We start from the raw sequence: 19,817 nt of genomic DNA, 5'->3' as shown, positions 1-19,817 counted from the left end.
CACCTATAGACGGAGCATCTATTACCAACAAAGACAACTCTTGCAAAACCATGTAGAGTGAAATACTATAAATTAAATGCCCCCCAAAAAAAAACCTCCTGCCATACCCTACAAAAGAGAGACGAAAGACACCAAAGGGACATTCAAACTCATAAGTCGAAAATAAACTGACAATGCCATGACAAAAAAAAAAAAAACAAAAGACAAACAACAGTATTCAAAACACAGCATAGAAAACTAAAGACTGAGCAACAAAACTTAACCAAAAACCAGAGGTGACCTCAGTTTCTTCATAAGGGTAAGCAGATCCTGCCACACATGAGGCACCTATCATGGTGCTCATGTAAGTACAAACCCAGTGATAAGTCTTAATTCAGTAGGTCACATTCAGGGAAAAGGGGACATAACTTTTGACCAGGATTATTCACCTTTTCTCTCTCCTTGGAAAGTTTCATCTCCACACTCCAGATGTCCTGGTCCACACTTGCCCCTCTATTCTCCATCTCATCAATCTGACGTTTTAACTCCATGCCACTAGCCTTGATTCTATCAATGTCTGCAGAACTAAACTCTTGAGTCTCGTAAATTGACTTCATTCTCTGTAACTGGTGTAAATATTCATCATATTCTGCAGCTGTAATGCAAAATATTTCAATACATATATTCTGTAAAAGTCATTTCTAATTAGGGGGGAACTTTTCGTCTTTATCAGGTTAGAAATCATGTATTCCTCGTGTCCCTTGATTAATGCTGCTTATATAATTCTATGCTTGGCAATACCTTTATTTGCATATAAGGTGAAGTTATGACCTTAAAATCAAATACAATTTCAACTACCTCAGATTTTCAGAATTAAATGTCATTGTATGAAAAGAATGCTTGTTTGGTAAAAAAAACTTATCCTTTTCATGAGTTATCATGTACAGCCATTAAATGACACTAAATTCAGTAAAATGGCAAAATAAGACAAAATTCTAACTAAGTGTCTGGTATTTGTTTGTATAATTCTAACAAAGTTACCAGTATTTGTCTATAATAGATGTCTTTCAAGTTCATGCATTTTCCTGTACAATACTCGTGTTATTACTTCACAGTAATAAACTGTTAACACAGAAATAAGTCTCGCCTATTTGTTATTTTGATAATGCAAATTTTGAATTAAAATAGCAATACTTTAACATGTAAGTTATGCAAATATTCAAAATCAATGAACCATGACTGAAGGTACAGGGCTATACAATCTCCATGGAAATGAGATGTGCCAATGCTAATACAACTGCATACCAAATACCATTGACTTTTTATAAGTAGTTCCCTTTAAACAAACCTCAAAACAAACATAAACTTGTAAACTATGTAAAAGTTTCAAAGTCAATGAACCATAATGAGGGGGTGGGGTTATATAATCTCCATGGAAATGAAACTTGCAAATACCAATACATTTGCATACCAAATATCATTGACTTAACATTAGTGGTTCATCTTAAACTGACCTAATCACAAACTAATACATGTAAACTAAGCAAAGTTTCAAAGTCAATAGACCATGACTGAGGGGGCGGGGCCAAATAATGTGATAATGCTAATACAACTGCATACCAAATATCATTGACCTACCACTAGTGGTTCACCATAACTTAGACCTAATCACAAACTAATACATTGTTGACGCCGCCACCGCCAGAAACAGCATACCTATGTCTTGCTTTTTGACTCCGTCAAGTCGAGACAAAAACTGATTGTTCAATAATATCATTTTCACCAAATGACCTCAGATCAAGAGGTATAACTCTTTCAAATAAAATCTCCAGATTGGTCTAATCATAACCAAGTAATCTATATTTGCGTATAATTCTAACCAAGTTACCTGTATTTGTGAATAATTCTAGCCTAGTTACCTGTATTTGTGTATAATTCAAGTCTAAATACCTGTATTCGTATGTGTATCCTCTGCCTCTTTGTAAACAATTTCTTGATTTTGTCTGTGAATCTCTAATTCATTGAGATAGGACTCAAATCTCTGTATATCAGACTTTAGAGAATGCTCTTTTTCTTGTAAACTTCTTAATTTATCCTGAAACAAATTTCACATGATTAATTCATACTACAGCCGGAAAGATTTTGCTTTATTCTCCCATCAACAATAGGTTGACTTACACATGTAACTCAAGTTTTCATATTTTTTTTATATTTATAAAACTATTTACTACTGTTTATACAAATGCTTTTGTATTGTTTTTTTTGTCTTTTTTCGTATGAACTGGAATTATAAAAAATAAAAGAAGAATGTGTCAGAGGACAAGAATGCCCCCGCTCATGCTTGCTTTTCAAACTAAAATGGGACGAAAGGAAAGACATCACGGGAAACACTTAATGCCCTCTTCGCCTTACGGAGGGGGCATAAAAATAATATGAATCTACTGTAAATTCAGAAAATTTTAAGCTGTATTTTTTACTGGTAAAATTGGCTATGAAATAGGTGTCATAAAAATTAAAACTTGCATTTTTAATTCTGGCAGCATTTCATGAAATTCCAAAAATTTAACTAGCATTTGTATCAATTGTAAAACAATCACAATAATATGCAAGCAATAATTTCTGAATTTACAGTATGATAATGTGATTACAGTATAAACATGTAATCTTCTTAATAAGTAGTGAATAACTAAGACAACAGGAAAGTCAGTTTTGTATAAAGCCATAATATTAGACCATATTGTATCTGTATACTCCGTTGTCTACATCTAACTCAATCAGGTCAAAATATTGGAGCGCAAATTGGTTGATATTCGTGTTTCTCAAACCAAATTTAAACATAAGGTGCAAACAAATGTGTAATGAATTAATCTAGGCTTAAACAAAAGATAATAGTTCAGAAAACAAGTTGTTATAGTCTAGCAACCAGTATAGCAAGTTCAATTTGTGCACCCTATCCATCCAGCAAAGGGAAATAACTCAATCATAATAGACACTATTTGTGTACTTTTGTCAAGTTCACTTACGCTATCTTGTTCCAGAACCTCAATTTCTTGTAACAACCTTCTATTTTCATTCTCTAAAGTCTCTTTCCCTCCAGATATACCATAATATTTCTGTTCTGAAAACATAAGTAAGAACCCAATATAAAGAGTCCTAGTAAGGGTTATTCTATTCTAAAATGGATGTGGCAGGATAGAAGGAAAGTTTTATTTTCGGACATGAATGGTCAGTCCTTCATAGTTGTTGTCCATTTGATATATGCAAAACTCAAAAAGAGTGTGTTTGTTGTTGGGAATCTTTGGAAATCCTGTCCTACCCTACCACATCTGTTTTAATGGAACAGCCCAGATCAACAACCCCAAACAGTATAATCTGCCAGGTATGTACATTCGGTAAAGTTGAAACCAACTATTTTCTACATAAGGAAATGTCTGTACCAAGTCAGGAATATGACAGTTGTCTTCCATTCGTTTGATGTGTTTGAGCTTTTGATTTTGCCATTTGATAAGGCATGTAAGGGACTTTCGGTTTTAATTTTCCTTGGAATTCGGTATTTTTGTTATTTTACTTTTTATGAGATGTGCATGTCAACTGTTTATCAAATATTCTTTCACTTTTTGTCATGTCAGGGACTTTTATAGCGGACTATACTGTTTGGATTTTTCTAAATCAACACTTTTCCTACAAGGTCAAGGATCTGATGACACTCAGTTCTATTTCTGTATTTCAATCAGATTGGGAAACACTCAAATGACTTAAGTTAAAGGTTATCCATAACTAATAACCTATTTAAAACAAACTCCTTTTACAATATAGCAAACTTTCAAATGTTAACAAATTCACTGTCATGATTTCAAATTTATGTTTTACAAGATTCAGTACGTATGAATATTATGTTGAATCATAATATAGGAAATAGTTACCTACATTTAAAAAACATGCAATCAACAGGCCCTTCCATGACAGTTAATCTTTAATGAGTATGAAACCTTATTTAATTGAATGGATAGATTTTTATAGTTTGTTCTTATGTTGTGCAGGTTATGGGAGGGTTGATCACTTCCAAACATGTTATCCACGCCACAATCTTTATGTGACTGTCCCAAGTCAGATGCCTGTAGTTTAGTGGTTGTCGTTAGTTCATGTCTATCCTGTTTGTTTTTTTCGTACATTGTTTTGTTATAAATTAGGCCATTAGTTTTCTCAATTGATTTGTTTCATATTTTTCATGTCAGAGCCTTTTAAAGCCGACTATACGGTATGCGTTTTTCCTCATTGTTGAAGGTCTAATGGTTGCCTATCATTACTTACATCCACTTCATTTTACTTTTGGTGGATATTTGACTCATTGGCAATCATACCACATCTCCTTTTTTTTTTATTGTGTGTAACATCCAATGGAAAAAATTACTTTTTCATCAGGACTGAAACATGTTACCGTGAAATGAATATAAATGTGAACCCTGCTTTGTACTAGACTGACACACTTATAACTTTTAACATCCTAGTAACAGTTGGCAGAAACACATTATTCGGAATCCAAGCCACAGTCGTTCCTCTTACTCCCTAAATGCTTGGTAAGGAGAGAAGCAGTAAATCTTACTTAAAACATCAGCCAGTTTATCATCATATTCTTCAAATGTATCTTGTCCTCTCATGTAGGCCACATATGTAGACTCTATGTAATCAAACTCTATCTAAAAACAAAATAACAAACAGATATACATTAAGGTAACAACCATGAAACTCTGAGCCTCTAAAAGAGGGGGGTTATGGTTTTTTTACTATAAAAGAAGAAACAATTATTCTGATTTAGAGTATTTGCCAAATTTAATGTTAAGTTCTCCAAACAAGAGGCTCTCAAGAGCCTGAATCGCTCACCTGTATTTCAGAGGAGAAGATTTTGAAATGTTAGCAAACTTGATGAAAAAATTGTGTAAAATTGTCTTTAAAGGGCAATAACTCCTTAAGGGGTCAATTGACAATTTTGGTCATATTAACTTTTTTGTAGATCTTACTTTGCTGAACATAATTGCTGCTTACAGTTTATATATATATCTATAATAATATTCAAACTAATAACAAATAAACTGTTATCACAGAGATATGTCTCGCCTTTTTGTAATTTTGATAATGCAAATGTTGAAATTAAAATAGCAATACTTTAACATGTAAGTTATGCAAATATTCAAAGTCGATGAACCATGACTGAAGGTACATGGCTAAACAATCTCCATGGAATGAGATGTGCCAATGCTAATACAACTGCATACCAAATACCATTGACTTATCATAAGTCGTTCCCTTTAAACAAACCTAAACACAAACATTAACTTAAAAACTATGTAAAAGTTTAAAAGTCAATGAACCATGATCAGGGGTGGGGCTATATAATCTCCATGGAAACGATACTTGCAAATGCCAATAAATTTGCATACCAAATATCATTGACTTAACATTAGCAGTTCATCTTAAACTGATCTAATCACAAACTAATACATGTAAACTAAGCAAAAGTTTCAAAGTAAATAGACCATGACTGAGGGGGGGCCAAATATTTTCTGTGGAAATGAGATGTGCTAATGCTTATGCAACTGAACACCAATTAACATTGGCCTACCACTAATGGTTCCCATTGAACTGACCTAATCACAAACTAATACATGTTAACTTAGCAAAATTTTCAAAGTCTATAGACCATGACTAAGGGGGCGGAGCCAAATAATCTCCATGGAAATGAGATATGCTAATGCTTATACAACTGCATACCAAATATTATTGACCTACCACTAGTGGTTCCCCATAAATTGACTTAATCACAAACTAATACATGTAAACTATGAAAAGTTTCAAAGTCAATAGACCTTGACTGAGGGGGCGGGGCCAAATAATCTCCATGGTAATGAGATGTGCCAATGCTTATACAACTGCATACCAAATATCATTGACCTACCACTAGTGGTTTCCCCCAAATTGACCTAATCACAAACTAATACATGTAAACTATGAAAAGTTGCAAAGTCAATAGACCTTGACTGAGGGGGTGGGGCCAAATAATCTCCAAGGTAATGATATGTGCCAATGCTAATACAACTGCATACCAAATATCATTGACCTACCACTAGTGGTTCACCATGAACTAGACCTTATCACAAACTAATACATTGTTGACGCCATCGCCGTCTCCGACGCCGGAAACAGCATACCTATGTCTCGCTTTTTGACTCCGTCAAGGCGAGACAAAAACTGCAAAATTTTGTTAAAACTACCAATTCGGTGGCAGCAACCCAACCATGGGTTGTTCGATTCGTCTGATAATTTCAGGGCCGATAGATCTTGACCAATGAAACAATTTACCCCATGTCACATTTGCTCTAAAAGATTTAGTTCTTGAGATATAAGCCAAAAACTGCATTTGACCCTTATGTTCTATTTTCAACCATGGCGGCCATGTTTGTCTATGGATACAAACTTGGGATACAATTTATAAACAAGATACCCTAAGGAACATTTAGTTAAAGTTTGAAGGTAATTGGCCCAGTAGTTTCAGAGGAGAAGATTTTTAAATGTTAGCAAACTTGATGAACAAATTGTGTAAAATTGTCTTTAAAGGGCAATAACTCCTTAAGGGGTCAATTGACAATTATGGTCATATTAAATTTTTTGTAGATCTTACTTTGCTGAACATTATTGGTGCTTACAGTTTATATATATCTATAATAATATTCAAAATAATAACAAAAAACTGCAAAATTTTGTTAAAACTACCAATTCGGTGGCAGCAACCCAACAATGGGTTTTCGATTCGTCTGAAAATTTCAGAGCTGATAGATCTTGACCAACTGAACAATTTTACCCCCATGTCAGATTTGCTCTAAAAGCTTTAGTTTTTGAGATATAAGCCAAAAACTGCATTTGACCCCTATGTTCTATTTTTAGCCATGGCGGCCATGTTTGTCGATGGATCAAAACTTCGGATACAATTTATAAACAAGATACCCTAAGGAACATTTAATTAAAGTTTGAAGGTATTTGGCCCAGTAGTTTCAGAGGAGAAGATTTTTTAAATAGTTCACAGCGACAGAAGACAATGACGACGACGGACGGCATAAGCTCACATGGGGCCCTTTGGGCCCCGGTGAGCTAAAAAGTCAATGCTTCCTAAGACAAAAAAATATTATGCTGGCTTTGTACAAAAAAAACTTCAGACTGAAAAAAAACACAAAGTTAAATTGTATTTCCCTAACCAAAGGTCTGTAACATTAATTCTCAAATTAATTGCTTGCAACAGCATAAGACTCCAGTCTGAGAGTGTTGATAAACTCTGATTGAACCCTAAAATGCAAAAAGGTTACAAAAGAAAATACAAATCTATGTAAAATTTCCATAGTCAAAGAGCCATTATTTTGAGCAAGTTAAACTGAAAGTTTGTTTTTTTTTATATACAACACTGCTTTTAACAAGGAAAAGCAGATTTTCAGACTTTTCTCCGACAGTGAGTTAAATAGCAGACAGTACTTTGACTCTTAATGTGTGAGTGTTGAAACTCTATATGTCCTTTCATTTTGATATATATTGTTGGGTGGATGTCTTTTCTCATCACAATTTATAAATTCATATCATAAATCATGCTTTCATCATATTTGTATATCATGTACATTAAGCCTTGCGTTCATAAAACTTTCGAGTAGGATTCAGAAATCAACCAATCAATTTACTGGATTTGTTGTTTTGAGCACAAATTTTGTACTCCGAGTAGTGAGTCAAGTTTCATGACCAGAAGCCTTGAACTCAGGTTTATGTGAATGCTTATTCATAAAAAAAAATTCGTAAGGGTTCCGTGGAACCCAGTGTCTCGCTACTTTTTCTGTTAATCGCAGGCTCAACAAAAATGAGGAAGTAAATCAATTAAAATATTCCTCTTGATACTATCTTTTGATTGTAAGAAGCTTCTGTCCAAGTTTGGTAAAAATCCAGGATAGTTTATGAATCTAATAAATGTTTAAAAACTTTAACTGCAGACTGAATGTAATGTTAACTGGAAGAAAACAAAATTTCCTTCTAGATACTAGCATTTGATCATAAACAAGCTTCTGTCCAAGTTTGGTACAAATCCAAAATAGTATAAGAAAGTTACCAAAATTTAAAAAAACTTTAACCACAGAGTGAATGTGTTGTTTCCTGGCAGAAAATCTAAGTCCATTTAAAAGTAAAATACAGAAAAAATGGACTTATTTTTTTACAAAATTTCCTTCCAGATACTAGCTTTTGATCATAAACAAGCTTCTGTCCAAGTTTGGTACAAATCCAAAATAGTATAAGAAAGTTATTAAAATTTTAAAAACTTTAACCACAGAGTGAATGTGTTGTTTCCTGGCAGAAAATCTAAGTCCATTTAAAAGTAAAATAAGGAAAAAATGGATTTTTTTTTTTACAAAATTTACTTCTGGATACTATCTTATGATCATAAACAAGCTTCTGTCCAAGTTTGGTAGAAACCCAGGATAGTTTAAGAAAGTTATTAAAATTTTAAAAACTTTAACCACAGAGTGAATGTGTTGTTTCCTGGCAGAAAATCTAAGTCCATTTAAAAGTAATATAAGGAAAAAATGGATTTTTTTTTTTACAAAATTTACTTCTGGATACTATCTTATGATCATAAACAAGCCTCTGTCCAAGTTTGGTAGAAACCCAGGATAGTTTAAGAAAGTTATTAAAATTTTAAAAACTTTAACCACAGAGTGAATGTAATATTTCCTAGCAGAAAAACTAAGTCCATTTATAAGTAAAATACGGAAAAAATGGAATTTTATTTTTACAAAATTTATTTCTGGATACTATCTTATGATCATAAACAAGCTTCTGTCCAAGTTTGGTAGAAATCCAGGATAGTTTAAGAAAGTTATTAAAATTTCAAAAACTTTAACCACAGAGTGAATATTTGTGGACGCCGCCGACGACAACGACGGAATGTAGGATCGCTATGTCTTGCTTTTTCGACTAAAGTCAAAGGCTCGACAAAAAAGAGTTGTTTTATAACGTTATGACATGATTTTAAAAGCAGTGGGATATTACCTCCTCTTAAATTTTTGTGTTCACAAATTTACCATGTCATCAAATCAAGTTACTGTTTTAGTACATATAATATTTTACAACAACTGAGCTCAAGCCTAGACAAAATCAGAAAAGGTTATAATAGCAGACTCTCTGCAGTAAAAATCTCAACGTGAAAAAATAAAATACCTTCTTCTCAGACTTTGTGTCAAAGTCGTCATCCGGAGGAAACATGATATTATCTATACAGCTTGAAAGAGATTCTCCCGCCTGAAATAAATAAACACATGATGTTATCTACAAATCAACCTTTTTAAACAAAATTCAACTGCATTTATGTAGTAACAAATACATCACTAATAATGCAATTAGTGATCTGTTTTATCTGAAACAATTGGACATTTTAAAAGCATTTGTTTTCATCAAATTTTCACAACATTGTTACTTTTAAATTTTTTCAGATTTCCAGTGCCAAAAATTAGTGAACCAGCTCTTTGAAAAAAGTTTTCAATTTACTTTTAAAGGGTATGGAATTTGTCTTTATTTTTGTGGAACAAATAGGTAAAAGTGTTCATTTTACAGTTTAAACAATTTTTTTGATTATTTCTTTTCAATAAGGGGTTACAGTGAACTTTCCTTCAGTTTTTGAAATCCTGTGCAATCTTATATCTCCTTGCTAAATTCAGTGGTCATTTTATTGACACAAATGAGAGTTTCATTATTGTGATTTCTTGACATGTTGCATACAAATTATGCTATCAAAATGTAAAAGGCTAATATTTTTGTTTGCAACACTTATCTCCTAGCACTTTTCACAATCAATATATGACAAAATTATGTGTTGAAATTGTGTCTTTTGCAAATAAGAAGAGCTATTACAAGCTGCAGAAATCAGACGAATAGTTTATGCCTGACTGATGGCTATCAAAAACAGCAGCAAATACTGTGGATATTTTTACGTGGTTACCACTTCCTGTGGATTGAGGAAAAATTGCCTTTTTGTGGATATTTGATTTCTTGGTTTTGCCTTTGTCTTTGTACAAGCCAAAAGAAAATTTATACCTTGTTAAAGATTTAAATTTGATGTTTACGTATAACAACGAAAATTGGAATTCCACGCAATAATAATATATCAAAACAAACATGGATTCCAATTGGGTTTTAAAACAAAACATACATGTATATGGTCCACAAGCCACGAGACTGCAGCCAAAATGTGTGGCCAGGTGTGTGGAGATCCTAAGGCAAACATCTGGCTCTTGGAAATCATGAATGGATAACCTATCTGCTTGAATATCTTAGGTATCTGTTCTTCTGGCTTCTTATCCAACTTAAACTTTGGAACTAGAAATCCATACAGGAACTGGAAAAAAATATAACAATGATTAATGGGTACATTTATATAATTGAGTTAAATTTCATGTCAGTCAGGGATTAATTTAGAATTTGTATTGATCAAATATTTGTGTATTAAATTTTTTTTATCAAAAAATAGAATTGAAAGAATTGATTTATCATAATTAATTTGTATTTCTTGCAAGACTTGAACCCATGACACAGATTTTGTTGTGTTTCTGTTGTGTTGTAGTTCTCCTCTTATATTTGATGTGTTTCCCTCAGTTTTAGTTTGTAACCCAGGTTTGTTTTTTTCTCAATCGATTTATGAATTTCGAACAGCGGTATACTACTGTTGCCTTTATTTGAAGTGCTCAACACATTTCTAGCATAATCTTTACAAGTAGTGTCAACATCAAAAATGATAGAAATTCTAAAGGCATCAAAATCATCTAATTGAAGAGCATGACAACCAAAAGAAAAGAGACATTGCAGATAAGCTTAAATAGTCTTCCATCATTAAATTTATGAAATGGAAATTAAATGACAATTTGTATCATTCAATCGTTTTCCATTGATTTAATTTGAGTAGAGTTATTTCCCTTTGTCTGAATAAATACAGTTGGATAGTGGTCAAATTGAATTCTCAGGAGGACTCAATTGCAAAGTAAAGGACGTTGAAGTAAAGAATTTCAGTATAAGCTTAAACTCTTAGAAAGATGAAACTATGTAGCAAACCCTCTAGCTAGACCTTTCGAAATAAAAGTTTATGTGAACTTTCTAGTCCAGGATATGATTTTTTTAAGAAACTTCATAGCATTAGGAGCTCCTATGAGAAATTTCATTGTCCATATTTACAGAAGTGCACCTTTTCAGACTTGCTTAATACAAAATGTGTCAATTTGGTAAGTTAAAACAGAAAATCAACCAGTTTGCCATCAACATGATACCCAAGGGAAGTAACTCCAACCCAAATTAAGTCAATGAAATTGATACTCTAAATTCAGAAATTATTGCGTACATTCATTATTGCGATTTTGTCATTTTAGACTAAAATGCTATTTTAATTTTTGCGATATTGAGATTAATCCTGTTTAATTCATATAAAAAATTTCAAAATACGAGTTTAAATTATTGCGATTATAACCCTGTCGCATTTTTCGCAATAATAAAAACATCGCAATAATTTCTGAATTTACAGTATAGTAAAAACGCCACTGCATTAGGTGTTATAGGAGTTCCTATTGGAAATTGCATTGTCTTTATTAACAGACATTCATCCTTACAGGCTTGCTTAAAAGTTGAAAAAGAAAATCAACCAGTTTACCCTCAAAATGATACCCAAGGGAAGTAACTCAATTTAAGTCAATGAAATTCCAAAGCCACAGCAAGTGAAATCAATGTTATATATTGTCTTTTTTATTGGTGAGGGTCATTGAAACCATGAAAGTTTACACAAGTATAAACTGTTTCATTGTGTCAGGAGTTCACATTCCTATACAGGTGAAATAGTTCAGTTAATGTTGATCAAATACTTTACCTGGACATCATTTTAAGTCCATTTTTCACAAATTTTAAGAAATAAAGGTACTTTTACAGAATTTGTTGATGCGTTAACTTATTCATAGCTCTCACTCCAAAACCTATCATAAAGCCCTTTAAAACTTGTACATTATGAAAATTTCAGAAATTTCTAAATCATGTTAAACATTGTAAGAACAGCATTATCAAAAGAATAACATCTTTTTGACAAGCAAGATAAAATATTTTAAACCTACTCTTCCACGACTTTTTGTCTACAATATAAATACCTCAAATATCCTGAAGAAATCTTTGCTTGTTGGAGACTGCAGTAATTTGTCAGATATACTGTGAGGGTACAACTTCTCAGATAAAAACTGAAAAGTAATAACAAGAATTAACATTGGACTTGAATACACTTCCTAGTCTATACAATTGATTGGTTCATTTTTGGTGTTTAATGCCACTTTAACCATTATTGGCTATTTTCTTTTATTATTTGAAGAAGCCAGAGTGCCCAGCGAGAACCACTGACCACTGACAGGAAAGCGGCAAACTCAATAACTGGCAAACCCAGTCATATAAATAAGAGTTATCTGCACCTACCATGTTAAATAATAAAATATTGCAAAAACTGCAAAGGGATAGCATGGATAGGTTTGTTGTGTTGATGAATCAATGATGTATACCCATCATCCCCTCTTATTCATATTTCAATTTTGTAACTCAAGTTTTCACACATAAGACTAATCAAGGCCACATAGATCTATAAATAAGATATGAAACTGGACCAACTTATTTTTGCAGAAACTTTACTTCGCGTTTAGCCCTTTCTAGCCCAATTCACGGCGATTTATTTTCACGATTTTCAAATTTACTTGATGTATAAATTAGACAAGGAAAGATCCAAGTTTAAAATTTTTGCGACGATTTATATTTGCGTTATTTTTCTTTCTCGCGAAAGTCACGAAAATAAATCGCTACAGAAAATTAGTTGGTTTACAGTATAAGGAACAACATCAGAGGGTATGAGGTCCTGACCCTGTCTTTTCTGGGAGGGGACTTTTTTGGATTACAAAGGTCAAACATATACCATTCTTTTTACGATTTGTACAGGAACTTTGGCTTTCTTAAGAGGGACCTTTCACTTAAATTCAAATGGTCTTTAACCTTTCATTATTCAACTTAAATTTGAACCCCTGGCTAAGGTGATTTTTTTTCTTCTGTTGCCATCAATCCACAGTAAGTGGGAGTCGAAAAAACTTCTAGATATTCCAAGTGGATTGGACATGCCATTCTTTTCTTCAGCATAAGATCTTCACCAACAATTAATTCAATGTTAAAATGAATGCAGCGTCTAGATGGAATATTTTAAAAGTTCTGGGGCAGGTAATTATTGAACTAGGATTCTAAAACTTAACTTTTTGACAAAATTTGAGGTTCATTTTGAGTGGGCATGCAAAGCTAGGCAGGTGACAAAGACAAATTTCACCTGAGCCGTTATTTAAACAAGGAGTTGTTTGATTATGTTACCTCTACTAATTTCTTTATACAATTTCTCTGGAATAATTTGTCCGATACAGGTCTAGGGTCCTTTGGTACACAGTTCTGTCCACGGAGACCAGCACTACTACCTCTCGACAACCTGAAAAAAAAACACCAGACAGATAATAATACTAGTATATAAATTAATAATATGGTTCTTCTGTACTTTTCCATTTTGTGAAGTGAAACCAACAAAAAAAGAAAAAAAAAAGTATAATTGCACAAAAGTACACTCGTCTCAGACCCTTGTTTCCTGTTGCAAGACAGTGCCTAATTTTTGCTGTATTTGCGATAAACTTTTGATTCCACAGTTTTAATTTGACGAAATTGTTTTTTTAAGATTCTATTGGCCGCTAGAGTAGATTTTACAGGCACAGGCTGGTGGTCCTGTGTTTTAGCTAATACTTATGATTAGCACTTTTGATGCAGAGATTCCTACTTGTAATCTTTTCATACGAAAAAAAAAAGGAAAACAGGGATATATGTCAATGAGACAGCAACCACAAGACAAAAATATCCAAAAGACATCTAGAGGTCTAAATACAGTCTTCAACATTGGACAGGTGTCTACACAATACGTCATGGTCTAAATACAGTCTTCAACATTGGACAGGTATCTACACAATATGTCAAGGTCTAAATACAGTCTTCAACATTGCACAGGTGTCTACACAATACATCATGGTCTAAATTGTCGATAAGCAACATTGCTTATTAATTCAAAGTCACTGGACCATGATCTTGTGGGCAGGGCCTAGAAATGGTCGACAAACTGAGATGTACTGATAGTAATGCAACTTTGTACAAAATATCATTGATCTGTCACAAGTAGTTCTTATCAAACTAACTTAAGCAGAAAACTTAACAATTGTTGACTCTGGAAAAGCAATCTTTATGTCTTGCTTTCCGCGACTTTTGTCGTAGGCTAGACAAAAACAATAAAAGATCTATTAACACCAAATTTTCAAATAACAAAAACAACAAGAAATGTCTTTGACATTAGTAATGTCAAGGTTCCTGACGTGGGAAAGGTACACGGTAGCACGGTTTTACTAGTTTTTTTATAAATCTCAACCTTTTCTTCTGCCTTCATAAATTTCCTTGCTTTGTCTAAGATTGATTTTAAAAGACGATGCAGGGGTTCAACAGAATGTGGGTCCAAGGTCTTGCACCAGTCCTTTCTTGGAGGGAACTTATTGATTTTTGAATTACGAAGGTCAAGTGCCTTCATTCCTTTACATTAATGCTTTATTCAGGAACAATGTCTTACATAAAGAGAGCCTATCACTTGAAAAATTAAATATACCAGGACCTCCCATTCTCTTGAACCCAAGTGATGTTCCCATAAAACAAATAAAATCTATTTTCAATTTTACATCTTCTGTAGGCATTTATGTGTACTGTACAAGATGATCTTTCAATTAAGTATGATCTAGCTAACTTCCTAAAGAGCAAGTAATAAATTGGAGAGGATAGCATTATCATGATTATAGACACACCTTTCTATTCTTGAGAGACCCTGCCTTTATATGTTATTACTGTCAGTATCCCTGGCCCTTACTCTGTCTTGAACCCTAGTCTTACTTTAACCCTAAACTTAATCCAATTCAAATCTAACGCTTACACAACACGGGTTTTTGGTGGGGTTCGTGTTGCTCAGATTTTCATGTTGTGTTTTTTGTACTGTTTGTCTTTTCATCGTTTTTCTTTTTTAGCCATGGCATTGTCAGTTTGTTTTTCGACTTATGAGTTTGAATACTGTGGATTCATTATTATTTGTTGGATACCACTGTTTGTGGATTTCGTTGGAACAAGTGAACCACGAAATTAAATGTTAAATGAATGACATATTTTATATAGGCTTGTACCTAGACTTCGGCAAAACCATGAAATTAAATAACCACAAACATGTAAATATAAAAAAGAAGATGTGGTATGATTGCCAATGAGATAACTCTCCACAAGAGACCAAATGACACAGAAATTAACAACTATAGGTCACCGTACGTAAATTTTCCTTAATCCATGAAAATAAATAGATCCACAGTATCCCTTTGCTATCTTTTCCCTCTCTTTTACCATACAATAAATGAAGGAATGTAGCATACCTTCCCATAGGCATTCCTATTCTGCCAAGGGGACTCTTCCCTGAACCACTGCTAGCAGATCTACCGAATGACAACCTAGAGGTTCCAGAGGATAGTCTACTCTGATGCTGTGTATTATGTGTGTTGTCATTACGAACTCTGAGAGGTGCCACAGCTGAAGATGACCGTCTGCTACTACTACTGCCATGGCTACTGAGTCTGTTTCCTCCAATACTTGATTTCCTCATTTTAATGTACTTTTTCTAGAACTGGAATAAACTGAAAAATATGGAAACGTTGTTTAATTTGTAACATTGTCATTTGATATTACATTTGTAGAACAATGGGAGTCATTAGTTGAGTGAGTGATGATTGTTTTACGCTGCATGACAAGGTATTGCCTCATTTTGCAAGCAGGTCATTCTAAGGCTGAAAACACTTTCCATTCATAGATATTGTTGAAAATCAATGACTTTTTCCAGTTTCCTGTTATTTCAGGCAGACTTTGAAACCCTTGGGGATTTCATGATTTGGAATTAATTCTTAAAAGAATCTTCTTATCTTAAGTAAGTTTGAAAAATAGAATGGAAAAACATTCCAGGATTTTTCTGGGACATTTCTCTTATTTTAAAGACGGTACCATCTAGAAAACAGTTGAAACCACAATAGATTTACAGAAAGACATTAAAATTGAGAACAATTGCCAGGGGGTATAATTTCATAAAAAAGGAATATATACAGCGAAAATAAATTTGGACGAATTTATTCAAAAATATGATATATTCTTAAATCAAAAGGGGGAGGGGAGGACTACACCCTCTCTGTCCCCTTGAATCCACCAGTGTTTACAAACAAATCTCTATTTTATATATGACTTTAGTCATGTTCAGTAATTCACTGTTTTAAACACTTGTATCTTAGGCCTAAAATAAAATATTGTTTGTTTCCCCAATCCCGACCGACCCTGCAAAAATGGTGCTACTCGTAAAATTTTATTGTCAAAACTAAGTCAAATATTATTTTAATCATTTTGGATTTTCAGGCTTGCCAGATAGTCCGATAATGTTCAAGCTTTTCGGAAAAATAATATTATTTCCCTACCTACCTACCCACACCTGGTTTGGCAGGGTCGGGATTGGGGAAACAATCAATATATTAATTTAGGCCTTACAACAGTTCAGATTATACAGTCAAGTAATGGGAATTGGAAAAAGGAAATAATACAGTTTATCTCATTTATAAGATAAACCAATTTAATGAAAGAGATTTAATTAATTTATTTATTTTCCATATAGAAAGAACTATTGCATCATTTGGATCCATATCTTCTTTCCCTCTAATTAACATCACATGACTCAGAATCACTCTTCAGCCTTACATTGAACTAGCCGCTTTTGTAGATTAGTGAAAGTTTCAAAAAAAAACCCCACCTCCCCTTGCTATCTACCAACAATTTCTTTTTGTTTTTTTTCATTTTTCAGACTGTCCAGATAAAAGCCGGATTCCTAATGTTATTGGACTAAATAGAGAGGACAAACTAAGCCGACAGATTTGCTTGCTGAATCATACTTTCCAGGACTCGATATATGTTATTGTTAATTTAAGTGAGTGGTATGTACTTTTACCAGGATATTCAGCCACCAGCAGAGTGAAAATGGAACTATCATTATGATTTATTAGTTTGTCCGCCAGGAACGCATTAAACTTTAATTTTTCTTTCTTAACTATCATCATTTATCTTGAAAATAATTTGTTCATTATATTGTAATAAAATTCGTAAGGGTTCCGCGGAACCCAGTGTCTCACCAACTTTTTCTGTTAATCGCAGGCTCAACAAAAATGAGGAAGTAATCAATAAAATTATTCCTCTTGATACTATCTTTTGATTGTAAGAAGCTTCTGTCCAAGTTTGGTAAAAATCCAGGATAGTTTATGAATCTAATAAATCTTTAAAAACTTTAACTGCAGACTGAATGTAATGTTAACTTGAAGAAAACAAAATTTCCTATTAGATACTAGCATTTGATCATAAACAAGCTTCTGTCCAAGTTTGGTACAAATCCAAAATAGTATAAGAAAGTTATTAAAATTTTAAAAACTTTAACCATAGAGTGAATGTGTTGTTTCCTGACAGAAAATCTAAGTCCATTTAAAAGTAAAATACGGAAAAAATGGATTTATTATTTTACAAAATTTCCTTCTAGATACTAGCTTTTGATCATAAACAAGCTTCTGTCCAAGTTTGGTACAAATCCAAAATAGTATAAGAAAGTTATTAAACTTGCGAATATGAGCTGACTTAGTTGGGGATCATGGCCCTCGTTCTCTTAAGTATTTAACCTTGAGGAACTTGAGCATCCTTTGTCACCAATGGTGCACAGACTTGTCAATTAAATCAATTACATCGGCATTCTGCTATCATGTCAGATCTTGTCATTTGAAGCGAACTGTGGCTGCTACTTCCACATAAACTGATTGCTTGTTATGCTTTGCCTTAAACTTGATTCTTTAATTAACTAATTTTAAACCATGTGAACCAACATTAAAAATGAAAAAAAAAATTCAGGATTTTCCACATTTTTGCCACGTTCAACTCTGATTTAAGTGGATTTTAAAATCAAAACAAAGTGTGGATAAAAGAACTGTACTGATTTATGGCCGTATCAGAGGTGTAGTCCTGGAACCTCAAAGTCTCTCTTGTATAAACTGAATACACAAAATAGGTATTCTTACAATTATATTGGCATCCAAGCACATATACACTAATTTAATACCCTTATATATCACATTATAAACAATCTATACACTGTAAATTCAGAAATTAATGTGCATTTATCATGTTTATTATTGTCACTGTTTACTGGTCAAAATGTGAGATTTAATTAATGTGATTGCCAAAATTTTATGAAGGAATATTACAACTGAAATTATGAATGCAAGTTTTTGTTACTGGGAACCAGATAGTCACATTTTTTTGCAACATAGCAAAAATTATTGAATTTACAGTATAAAAGATTGGCAACAGGTTCTCAGAGTTATTGCTTAAAATTTGTAACGGAAAAAGTTGGCAGATATGTGAACATGTGAAACAAATGACTGTATATATACCATATAAAAATACAAACAAACGTATTTATATGTCGTATAAAGTCAATGGAGGCATAGAAAACTGCATTTTATCATGTTTATGACTCATTTCCAAATATTCTAAAATATTAAAATACGATGGAAACGTATTGTAAGACTTCAGAATTTCTCTCTAAACAAGGAATTATTTATATCTGGAATAATTTTGAATTCAGGAAAATTGATTAGAAATATATAATGAACTAACCTAATAAAGGAGTTCATACTGAAATATCAGTGAAAGTAAAATTAACCTCATCCATGCTTTTTATTTTGGTTAGTTTTCAACAAACATTTTTATCAAATTTCAAGAATTCAAAATTATTCCAGATTCAAATAATTCCTTGTTTGACTTGATATTTAAAGATAAAAAGATGTGGTACGATCACCAATGATCACCAATGCAACGACTCTCCACCAGAGACAAATAATGTAACATACACTTATATATTTCTTCAAAATGCAATAAAAGTAATGAAAAAAATGACTGGCAGGTCACCACAACAATAAAAGCAAAGCAGATGCTAAAGCTTCTTTATATATACCACTTTCCACATTTTAATCTGATAGATTCTTTTTTTTATCAAAGTGGGTCACTGATACTTGATTCGGTCAGCAGGCAAAAATTGCAAATCTCCAATGCTTGCTATATAATCCAATTGTAAAATCTAATCTACAATCTCAACAAGTTTTAAACAAAACAAAAAGGCAAGCAAATAAAGGATGATACATTACATGTTTTAAATACTTTTAGAATTAAATGGCTGTTTTAAGATTTTTACATATTTTAAAAGGTTAAGTTTTAATCAGAAATTATTATTACTTTACTAATGCATTTATTTTTTAAATTTTGGTGATCATTATTTTTTATAAATTTAATAATCTTTATTTCAATTTATAATCTATTTAACAAACTTAATTACATAATGTACAAATATAAGTTTTTCAAGGTTTTTTCTTTGAAATTAATTATTTTCACTAGCTGCATTTTCAAGCATTAATTTCTTTAGGTTATGTAAACATGTTTTTCCCCTTTCAAGCCCTAAATTTTGAGAAAAATTAATTTTCTTTGAACCACAAAGCCCTAAATTTAACATGATACAAACTACCACTCCAAAGCCATTTTACTCAAACATAGTATTTCCTTTTGACCCCCAAGCCCATACTATA

The 19,817-nt window shown here is 32.6% G+C and overlaps 1 protein-coding gene across 1 annotated transcript in view; it reads right to left on the bottom strand.

The window, feature by feature from the left end:
• The window catches only part of LOC127726525 (kinetochore protein NDC80 homolog), a 98,768-nt gene that overhangs the window by 14,995 nt on the left and 63,956 nt on the right, over positions 1 to 19,817 (bottom strand). The window contains exons 3-11 of the mRNA XM_052233903.1: positions 15,543 to 15,800; positions 13,423 to 13,534; positions 12,180 to 12,266; positions 10,211 to 10,396; positions 9,223 to 9,303; positions 4,583 to 4,676; positions 3,003 to 3,097; positions 1,930 to 2,074; positions 429 to 634 (exon numbers count right to left, since the gene is read on the bottom strand). Of these exons, the coding sequence (XP_052089863.1) occupies positions 429 to 634; positions 1,930 to 2,074; positions 3,003 to 3,097; positions 4,583 to 4,676; positions 9,223 to 9,303; positions 10,211 to 10,396; positions 12,180 to 12,266; positions 13,423 to 13,534; positions 15,543 to 15,769 (1,233 nt within the window). The 5' untranslated portion in view covers positions 15,770 to 15,800. The remainder of the gene's footprint in view (positions 1 to 428; positions 635 to 1,929; positions 2,075 to 3,002; positions 3,098 to 4,582; positions 4,677 to 9,222; positions 9,304 to 10,210; positions 10,397 to 12,179; positions 12,267 to 13,422; positions 13,535 to 15,542; positions 15,801 to 19,817) is intronic.

This window comes from Mytilus californianus, unplaced genomic scaffold, assembly GCF_021869535.1.
Source record: "Mytilus californianus isolate M0D057914Y unplaced genomic scaffold, xbMytCali1.0.p SCAF_18, whole genome shotgun sequence".
Classification (NCBI taxonomy): Eukaryota; Metazoa; Mollusca; class Bivalvia; order Mytilida; family Mytilidae; genus Mytilus; species Mytilus californianus.
The sequence above is the reverse complement of the archived record's forward strand: the minus strand, read 5'-3'. Positions and strand labels throughout refer to the sequence as shown.